This window comes from Heterocephalus glaber, unplaced genomic scaffold (assembly GCF_053883595.1).
Source record: "Heterocephalus glaber isolate CG9 unplaced genomic scaffold, H.glaber_assembly_v1.0 deba00001509, whole genome shotgun sequence".
Taxonomy (NCBI): domain Eukaryota; kingdom Metazoa; phylum Chordata; class Mammalia; order Rodentia; family Bathyergidae; genus Heterocephalus; species Heterocephalus glaber.
This window is the reverse complement of record NW_028258325.1, coordinates 3,827,301-3,845,436: the sequence shown is the minus strand read 5'-3', so window position 1 is coordinate 3,845,436 and position 18,136 is coordinate 3,827,301. Positions and strand designations below refer to the sequence as shown.

The 18,136-nt window shown below is 59.7% G+C and overlaps 1 protein-coding gene across 2 annotated transcripts in view; it reads right to left on the bottom strand.

The window, feature by feature from the left end:
* Ppp2r2c (protein phosphatase 2 regulatory subunit Bgamma) overlaps positions 1-18,136 on the bottom strand; it is a 77,893-nt gene continuing 59,757 nt past the window's right edge. For both annotated transcript variants that reach the window (XM_004847320.4, XM_004847319.4), the window contains exons 6-9: positions 12,547-12,711; positions 6,539-6,708; positions 5,334-5,425; positions 1-2,487 (exon numbers count right to left, since the gene is read on the bottom strand). In XM_004847320.4, coding sequence (XP_004847377.1) covers positions 2,196-2,487; positions 5,334-5,425; positions 6,539-6,708; positions 12,547-12,711 — 719 coding nt within the window. In that variant the 3' untranslated portion in view covers positions 1-2,195. The remainder of the gene's footprint in view (positions 2,488-5,333; positions 5,426-6,538; positions 6,709-12,546; positions 12,712-18,136) is intronic.

Sequence of the window (18,136 nt, the reverse complement as noted above, 5' to 3'; positions counted from 1 at the left end):
TTAGATGTAACATTTGTTATTTTATTGGAAAAAAGCTGGTATTAACATATTTATAATTTTATTCAACAGTTGGATAATCCATTGAAACACCCGAGAAAAAAAAGAATGCACCTAGTGTTACAGAATCCAAAGCGCGGACCTACTTCACCCTCTTCCCTTCCCCCCAGGGCTCTGCCCTCAGAGAGCCGCCCAAGGGGAAGAAATAACCAAAACCCAGCACAGCACGACCACGGTGCGAATGCCCCACACCCAAGCGGAGCAGGGGCGGACGCGGAAGCGGCGACCCAGACCCCGCAGCCCCGCCCGCCTGGCTCTCCACCCCCCCGCCACGTTTCCTTGCCCACATTTCATTATCCACACGGTTATCTTCCAGGCACCCAAAGACACACTTTGCTTCTGAGCCCTCTGTCTACCCAACCCGCTTTGTGGTTTGGTACCCAAAGTTTCAAACAGATGTCAGGAAGTAGGAACTGTGTTAAGACTCCCTCCAAAGGCTGTGTAAAATCGGGACTTTGAAGATGGTGAATGTTAAACCTATGATTTGATGGAACTTCTCGCTTCAAACTCGTTTCCTCTTGGACATCGGAATCACAAAGGGAGACGCTGGCACCGAAGACCCCGGCAAGTGTGTAGGGCCCTCAGAGCTGGATTTTGGCTTCAGCAAGATTTCTGTACAATTTACCACATCCTCAGGGGATAAAGTCGTCCGATCTTGTGATTGTTAAGTTTAATTAGGTAGATATGTACATATAATACTGTCCAGGTCGCCTGGATTTTACAGCGCTATTATAAACAGACATTCTTCATTCATGTTGATTAAAAAGAAAAACTCAATGGACCCACTGGTGTGTAAGTAAAATATGGCCAGGAGTGAGTGCACATGCGTTTTGTGCTTTTACACACACACAAGTCCAAGGGTGCCCCCGAGGACACCCTCAGGCGGGCCCGTTTCCTGGTGATGTCTGCAGTGCACGCAGTGAAGACAGGACCCTGGCTCGGCCCAGCCCTGCCTGCACTCTGCTCTCGGAGCCCAGGCCCAAACCGCCTGATTCTGCTGCCGTCTCCTGGGCCAGATGAAACTGGGTAGAGTCCAGCGTCTCCAAGCAGGACTCACTGCGGAGACCACATTCTCTGCAGCCATGTGTTGGTTTGTGGGGAGGGTCCCCCAAATGAGTGTGTGGTCCTCAAAGAAAACATCCTAAAATGGTCACGACATGCATTTCCTCTTGGAGGCAGTTCAGCATGGCTGGAGAAGGAGTGGAGGCGCCCCTGGGTGACAGTTCTCGGGAGGGGACATCCTGACATCACCAAACACGGCGAGCTTCTCCATCCGCCCTCAGTGTCATCCCTTGTCGTCGAGATGCGAGTGAGGAGACGGCACCCCTCAGCACTGGGCTGTGAGCCACTGGCGCCTTAGCGGAGCAGGGACAGCACCCCCAATGGCGACAGTCCATGGTGCCTGCCTTGGGCGGCTGTGTCTACCCAGAGCTTGGTTTCCTCTCAGGCATGACGGGGACAATCATTCTTCACCCTCCATGCTGGTTCCCACTACAGCGCTGGCACCCAGGGACAGCCGGTGTGTAGGGGACGGGAACAGACACCCATGTGATGGCTGTGGGCAGGAGCCAGCATCCCTGGGGGAGGACCGTGCAGCTGCCGTGGACCGGGCTGCAGGAATCCAACGGATGCACCTCAGGCTGAGCACCCTGGCCAGGTGCCACAGCCGCTCAGCAAAGGCGGGCAATGAGGCGGGAGGACCAGCACTCGAGGAGGGCCCTACCGTGGGACAACTACAGATCAGTGCAAATTCCCCATCCAGAAAGCCGGGGCGGGACCAGCCCCCAGGCAGCGCAAGCTACCCACTCACTGACGTCCAAGCCCTCCGCTGGCCCCGGTGACCCTCTGCCTCTGTCCCTGGAGCCCCCAGCTCCAGCTCCCTCTGAAAAGACTGGCTGGATGGACAATTAATAGTGTGCGGAAGACCGCAGCCCGAGACCGGGAGCAGAGTGGATGGAAAGAAGCCCGGACTCTGACGGCTCGGTGACCATGGCCGTGTGAGGCCTTGTGCCGTGGACCTCTTCCTTCTTTACACAGATCCTGGCCGGCCAGGGCCACGGGGGCTGGCAGTGTGGGAGCAGGCCCAGGCGCCCTCCGCCCCACGACGGCCCCTCCCGTGCCGCAGGTGTGAAGGGCCCCTAGTGCATGTCGGAGTTGACCTTGTCCTGGAAGATGTAGAGGTTGTTGGTGGCAGCGATGGCGATGATGTTCTCCGCCGGGTGCCAGGCCGTGTGCAGGATCTTCTTGGCGAAGTCCAAGCTGTCCACGCTGATGTCGTCACGCCGCCGCTTGCCACCGATGCACACGCGCCGGGGCTTGAGCACGGCCCTCGGCTTGCTGCTCTCGCGCGACGCCTCCAGGGTCACATCCCGCTTGCTGTTGCGGTCGAACATGCGGAAGAAATTGTTGTAGGCCCCAGTCATGATGACACTGGTGGGAGAGGGACAGTGTCAGCCAGGGGACAGACAGGGACGGGGCTGGGAAGCCCAGGTCACAGCTGCCACTGCCACTCAGACTTCGGGACCACACGGCCAGGCCCCTTTCAGGCTCTGCCCAAACACAGACGCAAAGCCCTCCGTCACCCTCCCTTGGTGCAGGAACTGACCCTGGCTTCTCCACCTGAGGAAACAGTGCTGCAGATGCCCGGGAGTGACCTCCCCAGGGGCCAGGGCAGGGGTCTGAGGGCCCCAGGCCGGGTCCCCAAGCAGTCACCTGAAAGGAAGAACACTCGTGGCCCTGGGTCCAGTCTTCCCAGACCCGACAGACTGCCCACTCCTAGCCACCTCTCCTCCTAACCAGGCACTTCCGCCTGGTGACAGAAAGAGTAAGCGGCCCCGGGCCGAGGACAGTGCAGAGAGGGGCTCCTGCGGCCTCGGGTTCCCGGGGCACTGTGAGGACGGGGTCCTGAGGGCAAAAGGGTCCTGTCTCGATCCTTGGGGAGGCACCTCCCCATCAGGCCTCTGCTCAAGGAGCTGAGCTCTGCTCTAGGGTGAGCCTGCGCAGGACGGAAGAGAGGGGAGGGAAGAAAGCGAGGGACACATGCCAGGGCCACCCACGCACACACGCACACGAGCCTGGGCCACACGGTGGCCGCCACCACCGCAGAGGTTCTAGCAGGGTGGGGAACGCCTGGCCCGGCCACCCTGAGCGGAGAACAGGCCAGGAGACGAAGCCCCAGAGGGCCTGGGGAACAGGTCCAACAGCCCGACCTCCCCGCGGTGGGGAGGAGTTCCGACGTGTGTTTGGGCTCCACTTTTCTGTCCTGAAATTCACCCCGAAACCGTAGTGCACGTGAAGAGCCCGTGTGCTGCCGAGACCATGAGTCGGAGGTCACCCTGGAGAGCCGGCTGGGGGCACCAGCGGGCGGGACAGCCCCCACCCCACACTGTTCCCTCCTGCACCCGCCTCCCGGGGCCTGCTCCCTACTCCTGTCACCTCGGTGGGGTGATGACCCAGAGACCCCACGACCACGTGCCCACCCAGCGCAGGAGCAGCCGAGGCAGCGAAAACCCGCAGGCCAGGGAGGACTGGGGGCGAGCCCGTCTGGGTGTCCCAGGCCCACCTGAGAGCTGCTGGGTGCCCAGACACTGCCCTGAGGCCCAGGACACTGGAACTGCAGTCCACAGACCACGGCCATGGCCCTGGCCAGGCAGAGGCCCAAGGCCCTCATCAGGGCTCAGGAGGGAGACCAGGCAGAGAAAGGGAGGGGAGGGCAATGACCCCCAGAGGGTGAGACAGGCAGTCTGTGGGGCAGTCACACTACAGCAGGCACCCTGTGCACATGGACCCACGAGATCACCCGTGAGGGCCACACTGGGGAGAGCTGAGGCCAGCGAAATCGGGGCTTCCTGGGCAAGACAGGGCCCTGCGTCCGTCCCAAAGTGTTCCCGCCGGGCAGGTGCAGCTGGGGCTGCAGAAGGGGCTTGCTGGGATTTCCTCGGGCAAGGGGGAGTGGACATTCGGGAACGGTCATGGTCAGACACCTGACCCTACTCGGGATCCCCTGCTCCTGTGGCCTCTTCAAGGTGGGCAGCCTAGGGCAAGGCGTGACCCACAACCCCTCCTCCCACAGAGCCGAGACATGGAGCTGGGCCTGGAGGGTGGCAGGATGCTGGGGCAGGTGACAGGGAGGCTGCAGGCCTACCAGCATCCACTGCCATCGGGGACCTGTGACCAGCAGGAGAGGACAACTTCCCTGGAGAGGCTTCCCGGGTGGGCAGACTGAGGGGCTCACTCAGGCACGGGGTGCAGCATTGCCTGGTCATGCGCGCCCCCTGGTGGCAACACGAGGAAGGATGGGCAAGGGTGGCAGCCACAGGGACCTGCCCCTCAGAATAGTCACAGTGGAGCCCCAAACATGCAGGGCTCCAACTTGAGAGATTCCAAGGGTCCCTGGTCCCGGGTGTGCACACAGCCTGTGGGCAGGAGAGGGTCCCCAAGGGCCACTCAGCCTCAGGCCGGGCTCTGTCCTGGGCGCCTAAGCATCCTCTGGTGGATCCGGCCCCTCTGTGGGGGCCCGGCTCTGCCTGGAGACCCCTCCTGGTCCTGTCCCTGTCCCTCCTCAGCTCCTCCTGCAGGCCCAGCCATGGCCCCAGGCCCCAGGCCCCAGGGGTCCAGGCACGGCAGCCCCTCCAGGGCCACAGCCGCACTGTCCACTGCCGGCCTCAGCAGTTCTGAGCCTCAAGCCAGGACAGGCTTCATCCCTGCTCCCTGTCACCATGAGAGCCTCTCCTGGACACAAGTGTCCGACAGAAGCCAGCACTGAGGAGCCACCTCTCGGCTCTGTGGATCGGGGAAGTGGAGTCCGAGCCCTGCAGCTGGAGCAGAAGCTCGGTGTCCTGGAGGATCATGTGGATGGAGGAGGAGGACTTTCCTGCCCGGGGTCAGAGAGAATCTCTGGGCCCTGGGACACGTGGAGTAGAGGACCCTCGGGGAGTGGTGAGGACCCTGCTAGGAGCCACCCGGGCTGTGGCCACATGGAGCTCACGTCAGGCACAGGGTCTCAGGAGTGGGGCTGGAAGGGCGGATGGCCCTCTCAGGGCATGTGGTGTGGGCCAGGGCCAGGGACAAGTGTGAACCGCTCGCTTCCTGGAGGAGCCTGAGGTGCTGGGGTACTGCCCTCAGCCCTGAGGACGCGGGGGAACAGGCTGCTTAGCCGGGGGCCTGGGCTGCCTACATACATCCCCTGGACAGGGGCTCGGAGAGGCCGTCGGGATCAGGCAGCGGAGGTGAAAGGTGCATTTCTGGCCCTGGAATTAGTGCTGGGAGGGCCTCACCTGTCGCTGCCGTTCCAGGCGCACTCGAACTTGTCGAAGATGCAGTCATTCTCGTAGAGCGAGCAGAGCTTGCTGCGAAGGTAATCATGCACCTGCGGGGAGCAGAGGGTGAGCGGTGGGTGCCGTCCACGTGTGGGGGAACCCAAGGCCTACCTAGCCAAGGGCGGCACCCGAGAAGGAGCTGCAGGGCCAGTCACCATCCCTGGACCGCCCCACCCGGACCACTCGTGAGGAGAAAAGCAGCCCAAGCCAGCCACACACGGGCCTGCACACGCAGCTTCCAGCAGACGCTAAAGTCTCCCCCAAAGGCAAGTTGCTGGGCTGCTGTTGTTTCTGCTTTAGAATCAGTGCACCTGCAGGCCAACACCCAGGCGCCCAGCTTCGGACCCCACCCGACCCAGAGCCTCAATTCTCTTGCTTTATGGGGTCCCCATGACCCTGGGACCCTTAAAGGTTCTGCACCCCTTCAAAGTGTCTGCAGATCAGCGCACGCGGTTCACAGGCACGTGGACAGGGAGGAGCCCGGGCTGGCATGCCTGCCCGTGTGAGCTGGGCTTATCTTGGCCCTGTCCCCAGCTCAGGCCTCTGAGGGACATGGAGGTGGGGGAGCCACGGACACTGTTGTGGGCTCACAGGTGGCGGACCCGGAAGCCCTGTGCCCCTTCCCAGGCCCTCCTCCTCCCCCAGGACATGGCCCGGCCTGGCCTCTACAGGGAGCAAAGGATTCGGAGTCAGCTCGGAATCGCTCCGGTCAGCTGTGAGACACCTCCCTCCCTTCCCAGCCCTTTTTAAAATTTTGAGATAGTGTCTGCTTAAGTTGCTAAGTTGTGCAGGCTGGGCTTGAACCTAGGATCCTCCTGCCTCAGCCTCTCAGAGAGCTGGGATTCCAGGTGAGCACCACCCACTTTGCCTCTACGGGCTGAGCTAACACCATGCAAATTCTGTTTTCTACCCCAACCTGAAGGACAGACCACACAGAAGAATAACAAATAATGCTGCCCCTGTGCTGAGGGCCCAGAAACCTGGGTGCACCTGCATCACCCCTGCTGGCGCTGCTGGCGGGGGCTCCCTGGGAAGGGCAGTGCTCAGACCACATGGCGCTGCAATCCCAGGCACCAGCTCCAGGGAGGCGTGGGAGGCCTCGTGTGCAGCCCCGCCGGCTCCTTCCTGAGCTCTGGCTCTCCCACGGCAGCCTGGAGGCCCACCTGGTAGGTCTCGATGGGCCGTGCCTCCATGTTCAGGTCCCAGACCTTGACCGTGAGGTAGTCCCGCGTGAGCATGTAGCGGCCACTGTGGCTGAACTTCACATCGGACACCGAGGAGATGATCTCGGAGAAGAAGGAGCGGCTGCTGGGGTCCTCGGGCTCCTCGAAGACTGCGGAGACAAAGAGCCCCAAGGACGGGTGTGTACCCCGGGTTCAGCTGTCATGTGTACACTTGCTCATTCATTCATCAAACCTACAGAACACCTCTCAGGCACCGGCCCAAACTGGCCCTGCACAGGGGAGGGACCAGCACAGGGACCAGTGTGAACAGTGTTCACAGCAGCTACTCCGAGGCAGGTTCTGTGCAGGCTCTTCCTGTGTGCACAGCGTGATCAAAAAACTACAGTGAACATTTTTTAAAACTCAAGTGTATTACAGTAAAATCCACTGTCATGAATCCCCCTCAAAATCCTCCCCCTTGCTTCAGACACTCATCCCGTCTTTCCTGCCACTTTTGGCAGCAGTTCTGGAATCTTCTTTCGTGAGTGTCTAGTTGCACTGTCCTGGCTGCCTCAGGGTCCTGAGTGGATTCAAAACGTTTCCCTGTCATGGTCATTTTGACTTCGTGGAAGAGCCAGAGTCACACGGTGCCAGATCCGGTGACTAAGGTGGATGAGGACACTGCGTCATGTTTTTAGGATGCCTTTCCTTCGGATGGCGCTGGGCAGCAGCATTCCCTGGTTTTATCATGCCTCATAAAGACAGGCAGGAAAGAGGACTCCAGAGCTGCTGCAGAAAGCAGCGAGGGATGGGATCCGTGGTTGAAAGTGAAGGGACTGCTTGAGGGGATTTATGGCAATGCAACTTTCACTGTGATCATTTTTTAAATGTAAACACTCCATATATTTTGATTATCTACTGTATTAGCTTGTCTAACCCTCAGTAAAAATGTCAGTTGATATCCTTATCACCCTCACTTTTCGTCAAGAAAACTACAGTGGTCTGTACATCTCGGTCCGGCCTCAGAGCTACAAGAACGCAGTGCACGGAACCCAGAGCCCTGCTGGCCTCTGCCGCCCCCTCCTGGTGACATGGAGGCCAGCGCTAGGCGAGGTGGCCTTGTCAGGGCCTGGTCACAGGCGTCCTACAGTGGCCCTGGGGCTGCAGCAGGTGGGGACCAGGGTCCTGCAGGGCCAGGCATTAACACCACGGAAGGGGCCAGTGACGGCAGACTTAAACACAGGCAACCCTCGCAACTATCCCCATGGAAACCGAGGGCTCGGCAGCCCTGCCTGGGCCTGTTCTGACTCCAGGCCGGAGATGAGGACAAGGAACCTGACCAGAGCTCAGGGGCTCCTGAGCTTCCCTCCCTGCCAGCGCCTCCTGGTCTCGAGCCCCAGCCCTGAGCCTCTCTGGGTCCTCGCCGCCTCATTCCCTTCCTGTCCAGGGTCCATGCTCTTCCTGCTTTCACCTTTTGTACACATGCAATTCTCAGCCAGCTCCCCTCCACGGGGCAGCTGCAGGCCTCTGCGTTCCCCAGGCACAGCCCCGGCTCCCTCTCATGGGCAGTGACCCCTGGGCAAGGAGCGCTCCAGGCAGCAGGAGCAGCTCGTGCCAAGGCCCGAGGCCGGCCTGGAGGGTCGTGCAGACCTCACAGGTGTGAGAGGGGAGGAGGGGATGTGAGGACCACCCCACCAGGACCTGAGGGCAGGCCGAGGGCGAGGACACCGGCACTGGGCGGTGCAGAGGCCAAGGACAGGCAGGGTGCCCGGGAGTGAGTCTGCTTCAGGGCAGGAAGGGATGACCCGAGGCCGGGTGGGCGCAGAGTGCAGAGCGGACTCACCACCGCCTCGGCCCAGCGGGGAGGGAGGGAAGCTACTTCCCCACTAGCAAAGGCTCCTGCCTCCACCGGAGGAGCCACCCATGTCCTCATGGCACCAGGGTCCTGGCTGAGCCCAGGGGCGGACGCTGGGGCCCAGGGCCCCGGGAGCCAAGGAGGGCTGGAAGCAGGGGCTGCACAGGCTCGTCCGCCTTGATGCTGCAGGGGGGCCCCTGTCATCTCCTGTCCACCGTAAGTCTGAACCAACTGGGATGAGTCACTGTGCGACTCAGGCCTCCGGTGAGGGCCAGTGCTGTCTCAGGGACAGAGCACAGCCCCTGCTCGGGAGGAACGGGGTGGACGCTGAGAGCAGCAGGACCCTGGGCTGCTGCAGATGGGAGTGAGGCCCAGCCTCTCACTGGGACCTGAGCCCCCACCCCAACCCTGCCTGGGGACCCCTCTGGGCCGGGCTGGCACCCCCACCTCTGGGGCCAGCACCCCAAGCTGGGCCATCCCTGTGCCCACGTTGGGGATGGCCCCGCTCCTCCGCCCTGACCAGAGTCCCAGCATGCCTTGCGGAGTGAGGCTGGAATGGGCCCCGTGGCAGAGGTGCACCCTGCCCTCAGGGCTGGGGGCACTGGGGAGCCTCCCACCAGCCTGGAGGAGGAGACACAGAGGCCAGAGACCGTGAAGCCCTCTAGCCTGCAGCTGAAAACAGACAGCAAGGCTCGCTGGCTGCGGCTCACCCGTCCCAGCTGTACTGGGGCATTTTTCTTTTTTTTTTTGGTACCAAGGATCAAACTCAGGACCTTGCACTTGCGAGGCAGTCAGTGGAACCACTGAGCTAAATCCCCGGCCCTCGGGTGTTTCTGATAGATTCATCCTCCCTCCTTCCCTTTTTTTTGGTGGTGGTGGTACTGAGGATGAAAGTCAGGCCTTTGCACTGAGCTACATCCCCACCCCTTTCTGTTTTATTTTGATTATTTTGAGACAGTCTCACTAGGTTACCCAGGCTGAACTCAAATTTGCGATCCTCCTGCCTCAGCCTCCAGAGAGCTGGGATAACAGACATGAGCCAAGGTGCCAGGTGTTCTGATGGTTTTAAGGACAAACAGGCCAGAGGTCCAGAGGGTAAGTGGGAAGGATATTACTTAACCTGAAAAATATTATCTCTAAAAGTTCTTACTTTGCTTTTAAAAACAGGTCTATGAAACTTTTGGAAAAAAAGGGAAATTTTTGATACAGGCTTTTTGAGAAGACAGATGAACCTATCCCCATGGAACCCTTGCCCTGCAATAGCACCCAGCGCTCCTCCCAGCCTCACACAGCTGAGGTGCACTCCTCTTGCCCGACTCCCCCATGGCTCCCCAGTGCCCAGGACCGAGGCTCAGGATCCCACCTGAGGCTGCCCCGCTCCTCCCTGACCGGGTGCCAGCCCTCCTGCCACCCCCAGCGCACCCCTGCAGGGCTGGGTCACAGCTCACGTCTGAGGGCAGGCTGCTGGGAGTGGGTGACCCTCATGCCCTGGCCACACCGCTCTGTGACCTCAGGTGAGCCCTACTTCTCTGGGCCATGAGGACGCTGGGACTGCAAAGCTAAAGCCAGAGACACTGGCCCAGGGTGGACCCGCTAGCTTTCCTGTTTCATTTTTTCCTTTCCTCTCCCTGAAATTCTTTTCCTCATTTTGCAGCCCTGATGGACCAGGCCAAGACACTGCCCACTCAGAGGCCCATGTGGCTTCACAGCTTTCAGAACAGACCAAAGCTCTGGCTGTGGGCTGTGGCCTGGAAGCTCTCACAGGGGCCCCTCCCCCACATCCCCCCCCCCCCCCGCTTCGCTCCTGCTATGCAGGCCTTGAGACCTGGCCACAGGGCCTTTGCACTAGCCACTCCCACCTCTGCGTCCCCTGGCTGAGGCTGCCTTTCTGCTGCAGATCCTTTAGCAGAGTGAGCCCTGGGTGTCTACCCCACAGGCCCCTTTAAATGAGCCTGGCCCACCCACAATTCAAGACTTCAAGAGAAAGACCTCAGGTTGATGGCAGGAGACTCTTGGAGGCTAACTTGGCGCCACCTAGCTGTGTGACCTTGGGCAAATGTCTCAGCTTCTCTGTGCGTCAACATGGCCTCCTTCCTGGAACCCGTGCCTGTGGCAGAAGGGACCTCACAGGTGTGTGGCTGGGCAAAGGACCTTGGAACCGGGGGTGTCCTGAGGGCTGACACAGGGTCATGGAGACCCAGGGAGCGAGGGCCCAGGCAGAAGGAACAGGTGAGGAGGGGATGGGGACCTGCCGAGGGACACCGCGCCCTCTAGGGGCCGGAAGTGGCAAGGGCACGATCGGGAAGAGACCAGCTTGCCACAGCCTTGACCCCAGACCTTTGGCCCCCACAGTGGCACAGATCCATCTGCATCCATGAGAGCCCGACTGGCATTGCCCCACCTCTGAGACACCCCTGCACCCTGGGCTCAGCCTTCCTCCCCACGTGCACTGCCAAAGCCAGAAATCACTGTCTATTCTGAGGCGCATGATGGCTGTTTCCATGGTTACCCTGTCACAAAGCCTAGCAGACAAAAGACCCCAGTTTCCAAGGCTTCAGGGAGGGAGACAGAAGCCGGGGACAGGGGATGGGGCGGCCTGGTGCCCCAGCAGGGCCGGAGGTGGACAGGACTGGGGGGTGACTGTGCCCTCGGACCCTCGGTTTCCTCATCCGTCCAGGGCACCCCGGGGCTTCAGCGCAGATGAATCAACCGAGCAAGTGGGAGGCAGAGAATCAGTCTGACCTCCAGATCTCCGGCAAGAGTCAGGTGGAATCAGCCCTTTGCGTTCTGATTAGAAACAGACCAGCCACCTGCTGAGTGAGACGGCCTGCTCGCTGACTCACTCCGATGGCCAGGGCAACAGAGTCCGGACACAGCACAAGGGCACAGCTCAGCTGCTCACGGCTGCTTTACACCAAACGAAACGGGACCAGGAAAACAGGCTGGGAGAGCAATTAGGACTCGTCGAGGGTCATGCTACCGGCATTTAGACAGAGGCTGGCTGGGGCGGAACGTTTCCCCGGCGTGTGTGAGGCCTGGGTTCAATCCCCAGGAGAGAGGGAGAGAGAGAGAGACTCTGTGCAAGATACTGAGCTTGAAAACAAACATTCTAGAAAGCTTTAAAATCTGGCTGTGGTTGGGCGGGGGATTTAGCTCAGTGGTTTTACCGCCTGCTGTGCAAGCGCAAAGACCTGAGTTCAATCCTGGTACCAAAAAAAAAAAAAAGAGCTAAAATCTGGCTGTGGTGTTGCACACCTCTAATCCCAACAGTCTGGAAGGCTGAGGCAGGAGGATCACAATTTGAGCTCAGCCTGGACAATGTAATGTTTCAGTTCTCTCAACATAAAAAGGGACAGGGTGTGGTTCAGTGCAGAGGCCCTGGGTTCAAGCCCTAGTTCCACAAAAAGAAATTGAATTGGTTGTTTTTTGAAAAAAAAAACAAACCTCTCCCTTAAAATAACACTGGACAGACTGACATGTGAGCTTTGCCGAGACCCCACTGGGCAGATTTATTGTCCCAACTTCCAGAGAAGGAAGCGTGCTGCCCAGCCTGCTAGGACAGTCGAGCACTGTAATAAAATCAGGCAAAGAGACAACAGGAAAAGAAAGACCAACTGCACGGGGCACACGCATGTGAGAAGCTTACCTCAAACTCACAAATCGTGTGGCCCGCTGCAGGCCTTGGGAATTTCCCAGAGAACACCTGGCCTCCGCCAGGAGCTCAGGACCTGCCCCACAGGGGTCCTGAAGGCCCAGCGGCACTGCCTCGAGCTGGGCCCTGTCATGTGGGACAGGTTAGGACACGCAGGGCTCAGAGATGCTGGCTGAGGGGTCCCTAGGCCCCAGACCCCCACGGCGCCCCCTGGTGGGCCCTAGGGAGGAGGTGACGGGTCACGCACCCAGGGCGGGGGAGCAGGAAGTCCCCGGAGCAGAGCCCACCAGGGAGGAAGACTGGGGGCCGCAGGCAGAGGGGGGCCCTGGCCAGCACGGAATCAGGGGCACTTCCCGGAGGAGGTGGTGCTTCCGCTGGCCGCCCCTGGATCCCCAGGCTCCTGCGCCCTGACAGCTCTGGCGGACCAGGCCCGGCAGTCAGAGCTGAGACCAGGAGCCCACTCCACAGCCCGCCGTCCTCCCCGAGCAAGCGGCCACTTACGCTTGGAGTGCTTGTCACACAGCGCGGCCGCCCGCATGTCGCACAGCCGCAGGGAGCCCTTGCTGCTGCTGTAGACGAAGAGGTTGCAGTGGTGGGGGTGGAACTCGGACGCCGTTATCACCTCCGTGAGGTCCTCCATGTTGGCCGGCTTGATGTCCACGATGTCTGGGGCACGGGGTCAAGGAGGCCGAAAACTCATCCAGCCTGGGGCTGCGCTGCCTCAGGCTCCCAGGCCCCGGGCAGGGCCCACTGCCTCCTGCCACGCCCACACCCTCAGCCTGCGGGGGCTGAGCTGTGCCCTGAGCTGCTTCTGGTGATCGGGTCTCTGCCCGCACTGTCCCAACCTCTCCACTGCAGGTGAGCCCAGATCCCAGCTCTGGGGTGTGACCCCACGCCCCAGCTCTGTCTGCCCAAGGGGCTACGGTGCTGGAAGCTAAGAGTTGGTTTCCTGGAACTCTGGAGAAGATCAGGCACATGGGGAAGAGGAGGAGGAGGAGGAGGAAGAGGAGGAAGAGAAAGAGGAAGAGGAGGAAGAGGAAGAGGACGAAGAGGAAGAGGAGGGAGTAGAAGAGGAGGAGGTGGGAAAGAAGGGGAGGAGGGCAGGTGAAATCACCTCTGAGTGCCAGACACCTCCACTCGCTGTGGACTACTTTCTGCAGTGTCAGGGGCTGCGTGTGGCCCCCTAAAGATGCATGCACAAACCCTGATCCCCAAAAATGACCATGGTTTATGTGGGAGAAGCATCCGTGCAGGTGGAATACCGTTTGGGATCTGAGGTCAGATCACCTTGCTTGGCCCAATCTAAGTGGGTCCTCATAAGAGGCACCCAGGAGAGAGACAGACACCCAAGGGGTTGGCCATGTGGAGGTGGAGGCAGTGACCTAGGGCCACAGCCACAAGGACTGGTGACAGCCTCTGGAGCTGGGAGAGGCAGGGGTGGCTGGAACTGGAACAGGCACAGCCCTGAGGAAACAAGTAGACCCAACCAGAGGGAGGCCCCTGGCTCCATCAGCCAAGGTGAGGGAGCCAGGTGACAGGTGGGGGGCAGAGCCTGCACTGGGGGAGTCAACAAGGCTCAGAAGCGAGGGGGCAGGGTGTTCAGCCCCAAGAGTGAAGTCCAGGCCTTCCAGCCAAGGACATAGGAAATGTGATCCACAGCTTCTTCAGAGTCCTCAGGTTGCAGACTTTTTAAAGAAGCTCCTTTGTCTCCCGTGGCCAAGGGCACCGGCGGATCTCTGGCCTGGCCAGGCAATACCAGCATCGTGTGCTTCCAGAGCTGAGGAGTGTCAGAGACCAGGTCCCTCTGCACCCAGGACAGCCCCCACTGAGCGCCTAGCCTGGGGCCGATGAGCTTCACCAGGTGGAGCTCGGTGTCCCCCCTGCCACTCCACGGTGCCAGCCCATACCCGAAGAACCAGCCTGGTCGTTCCCACAAGAAGCCTGAGGGAGAGGCCAGTGTGGGAAGTGTCCCATAAATGCCCAAACAAGGCCACCCGTGTCCAACGGCTTTGGTAGAGATGCTGTGACAGGCTGGTCTGCAGAGACACGGGGACGAACTGAGCTCCCAGATCAGCAAGCACCCCCCAGTGCAGTGCCCAGACACAGGCAGGCACGGAAGCCTTCCTGGAGGAAGGGACCCCAGCAAGTGAATTCCAGCCACACCCAGCTCTCCCCATGGCTCTGCACCCCAGGGCCCGGATGGTGGGACCCGTGGTCTGGGCTGTCCCTCACCAAGCTGAGGCTGAGCACTGACCATGGCTCTGTGAGGGAGACCGTGGCCTTGGGCTCCATAGATTTAAGCCAGCAGAGCGCAGTTCGTGCACATTTGTCACTGAAGCTGCTCTCAGGGTGTTCCCATGGCAACAGAGCAGCCATTGGTGGGGAAAGACAGAGGCAGCCCTGCTGAGGGCCACGCCATGAAAGGGCCCCTCAGGGGTTGGCCAGGGACATGGGGTGCAGCGGCTCCCATCTCCTTAGTTCCCACTGCCGCGGAGTCCAGAAGTTCTTTGTCAAAGTGACAGCAGGGCTGGCTCCTCCTAAGTCCTGTCCCTGGGCTTTAAGGTGACCACTGCTTCCTGTGTCCTCACATGGCTTCCCCGTGCTCACAATCCTTGGTGTCCGTGTGTCCTGGACCCTCTTCTATAAGGACACCACCCCAGTAACCTGACTGTGACCTAACAATTCCTCCAACGCCCACCTCTGGACAGCCTCACCCTGAGGCCCTGCGTTACTGGTGGGGGCAGCTCAGTGTGTGGTGGCCCCTCTTGTCTCTGTGCAGAGCACCCTCTTGACTGTGATGGGGCAGCCCCTCTTGGGGAGCAGGACTCTCATTTCAGGGGTGGAAGAGGGCTGCTGACAAAGAGCAGGGCTTGAGCGTCCAGCCACACCCCCGGAGCCATGTGGCCTCTCCCAGCTTCAGCCTCTCTGCGCTCTGCCCTCCCGTCTGGAAGGTGGTGGTCACTTCCGCCCAGGGCCATCCTGAGCACTGAGGAGAGGACATCTGACAAAGGCCTAGCACACAGTTGAAGTTATGAAACTCGAGTTGGCCAGATCAGAATCAAAATCAGGCTTTCTCTCTCTCTGGGGCATGGGAGAACCCATAAAACTGAGCAGGTTGCAAAATGTGCAATGCTATCACCCTAGAAGGCCCAGGAGGGTCTGCTGAACAGTATGCCCTGGTTTCCAGGAGCTGGGGCCTAGCCAGGTGTGGTGGCGCACTCCTGTAACCCCAGCACTGGGGGAGGCCGAGGCAGGAAGACCACAAGTTTGAGTCCAGTCTGGGCAACTTAGCAACTTAGTGGGACCCTATCTCAAAATAAAAAATGGAGGAGGCTCAGCGAGTCCCCAGGGTGAGGAGGGAAGGTGGGAGGCGGGGACTCTTCGATGAGGCTGGGGCAGCAGCAGGCGTCTTTGGAAAGGAAGCTCATCCCTTGGTGACAGGCGAGTCTCCCACCTGCCCTGCAGGGGCATGAAGGCCTGCTCCTCGGTGTCTCACATGAGCACCAGGAAATGTTTCCCAGAGGGGGCTGGGCAGTCGGAGGGAGCGGGGTGCAGGAGGCATGCAAGGGACCCGCCTCTCAGAGCTGTCTCCCCCTCTGGAAAATGGGGAGAGCAGCGCCTCCTCTGCGAGCTGCAAGAGAGTTAAACGCAACACGCTTCTCGCAGGCGCAGCCAGGCCAGGGCCGGGGCCGGGACGCGGGCGAGTGTGTGTGCTGGTCAGTCGTGACCCAAGTGCACCAGTGTGACAGTCGGGTGTGTGGCTTCCACACCCTGACGGCCCCCGAGAGAGCTCAGCCGCAGGACTTGGGTCAGATCACCAGCCTTGGGGTGGCTCAGTTTCCCCCTCGGTCAGAAGGGAGAAACGGGAAGTGCCTGGTGAGGACCGACAGCGGGAAGGAGGTGCCATTGGCTCCCGATGCCGTCAGCACCAAGGACAGCGGCCACGCCGGAAGCCCTCAGCCGGGGAGGGGCTGCCCAGCCAGCTGCCCCGCCCGAGGCAGACGCTGAGGTCTGCCATCTTGCCTGCTGCCTTCAGGACGGAAAAGGAGGGCTCATTCTGTGCTGTCTGCAGATGTCTCGACTGCAACACTACCACTGTGGCCTGAGCCACCCCTTCCCAGCTCCCCTTCCTCCAGCCGGCCTCCAGACTGCACCAGGAATGAGAATTCCAAATCCACCCCAGGTCGAGGCTGGCTGAGCTGCTCGCTCCCAGCATGAGAAATCGCTCAGGGGAAGAAAAATCAATCAAACCATCTTTAAAATTCTTCGAGCGCTAAAAATAAAGCAGATCCATCAGCTCAGCCTCTTGTCAATTTGTTACCTTTAAGATGCACCCAGCTCTAGAAAAATCCCCCGGAGCTGCACACCCATCTCGAAATGTTGATATTAAAGGATGCAAGAGGTTTTTCCAAACAGATGTTGAGCTGCAGCATGGGGGAAAAACTTTACTGAGCAAAGATGTGGGGCTTTATGAGAACCCACATCAACTACTGAGGGGTTCTTGTCTGAGATAGAGAATAATACCAGCCTGTTGCTGGATCCTAATTAGCAGCTGGGCCATGACGGTGCAGTTTTTTGCCCTGTACAAATAACCTTAGGAGAGCTGGGCATGGTGGCACATGGCTGGAACCCAGCACTCTGAGAGGCTGAGGCAGGAGGATTCCAAGTTTGAGCCCAAACTGGGCAACTCAGAGAGCTCCTGCCTCAAAATAAAAAGTGGTCTGGGGACATAGCTCAGTGCAAAGGCCTTGGGTTCAATCCCCAGTACCACCAAAGGGTAACAAGCCAAAAAAAGAAGAACAAATAATCCTAGGAGAAATTTTGTTCATGAAAGAAGTTTTGTTCATAAAAGCTGATACCCGGGGAGGATGAGCAACAGGTCTGAGCCCAGACCTCTGGGCCCCGGAGCAGAGGTACCCCCTTGGCTTTTTGGAGTCTACAGTCTGAGCCACCTGGAGCCCAGGGGTCCACGGGGGATGTCCATGTCCTGGGAGCACGTGAAAATGGCACGTGTCCTCACCCTGACGTCTCCTGCTGCTCCATCTATGGCCGCTCACAGCCCTACTGTGTGCAGGGCCTGTGAGAGGCCATGCCCAGGTTCTAAATCCCAGGGCTTCCCCAGCGGAAAGCTTGGAGTTGGCTGCATCTATAGCAAACATGGGTGACCAGGGTGGGCCAAGGAGCCCCGAGGGCCGGGGAGAGGCAGGCAGGAGGCAGCAGGCAATGGGGCCAGAGGCTAGGGAGAGACGCCGGGGAGGGGCCAGCAGAGGTGGGCACGGCCCAGTCCAAGCCCCATGCCTGGGAACAGTCAGGTGGCACCAGGAGCCAGCCGCTGTTGGCAACTCCACCAGGCGCTGAAGGAGCCGCTGGGAGCTTCAAGCGGGGCCCGGCCAGCCCAGGACACACAGCTCCCCAGAGCCGCGACACTGCAGAACCTGAGGTCTGAACAAATGAAAGTGCACCAAGTAAAACATGCGGGTCCACACTGGCCAGTCACAGCTCAGGACCTCAAGGTGCACCCGCAGCCAGCAGGATCCGAGCAGCAGCTCGAACCCAGAATCCTGCATCCTGGCGCAGAGTGTGTGGCTCCATTCCTTTGTCAAATATAAACATTACAAATGCTTTCATGGTATTTATCTTTTATAGCCACTTCCTATTTATGGTATATGGTATGTTTTATTTTTATTTTTTAGAGACAGGGTCTTCCTATGCAGTTCAGGCTGGCCTTGAACACAGTGATCCTCCTGCCTCAGCCTCCTGACTGGGATTACAGGTGAACACCACCACAGCTGGCTGATGGGATATGTTTTAATCTATAATAGTAAAGCTAATTCCCTTTCAAAAGATGGTGACTTACGCAAAAATTTAGCAACCTGATTTAAAGATAATAAATAAAACTGAGAGGAAAAAAAAACGCATGGAGAGCAGATGCAGCAACGGTTGTGAAGGTTTCCTGGAATGAGATGCTCAGAAGCCCCGCCCCCGGGGAGCCTCAGCTTACACTCCCACCCGTGGGCTCATCACATCTCCGCATGCCCACTCCCAGCCCCCATGAGTCCCCCGGCCTCCTGTGCGCACAGGGAGGCGTTGG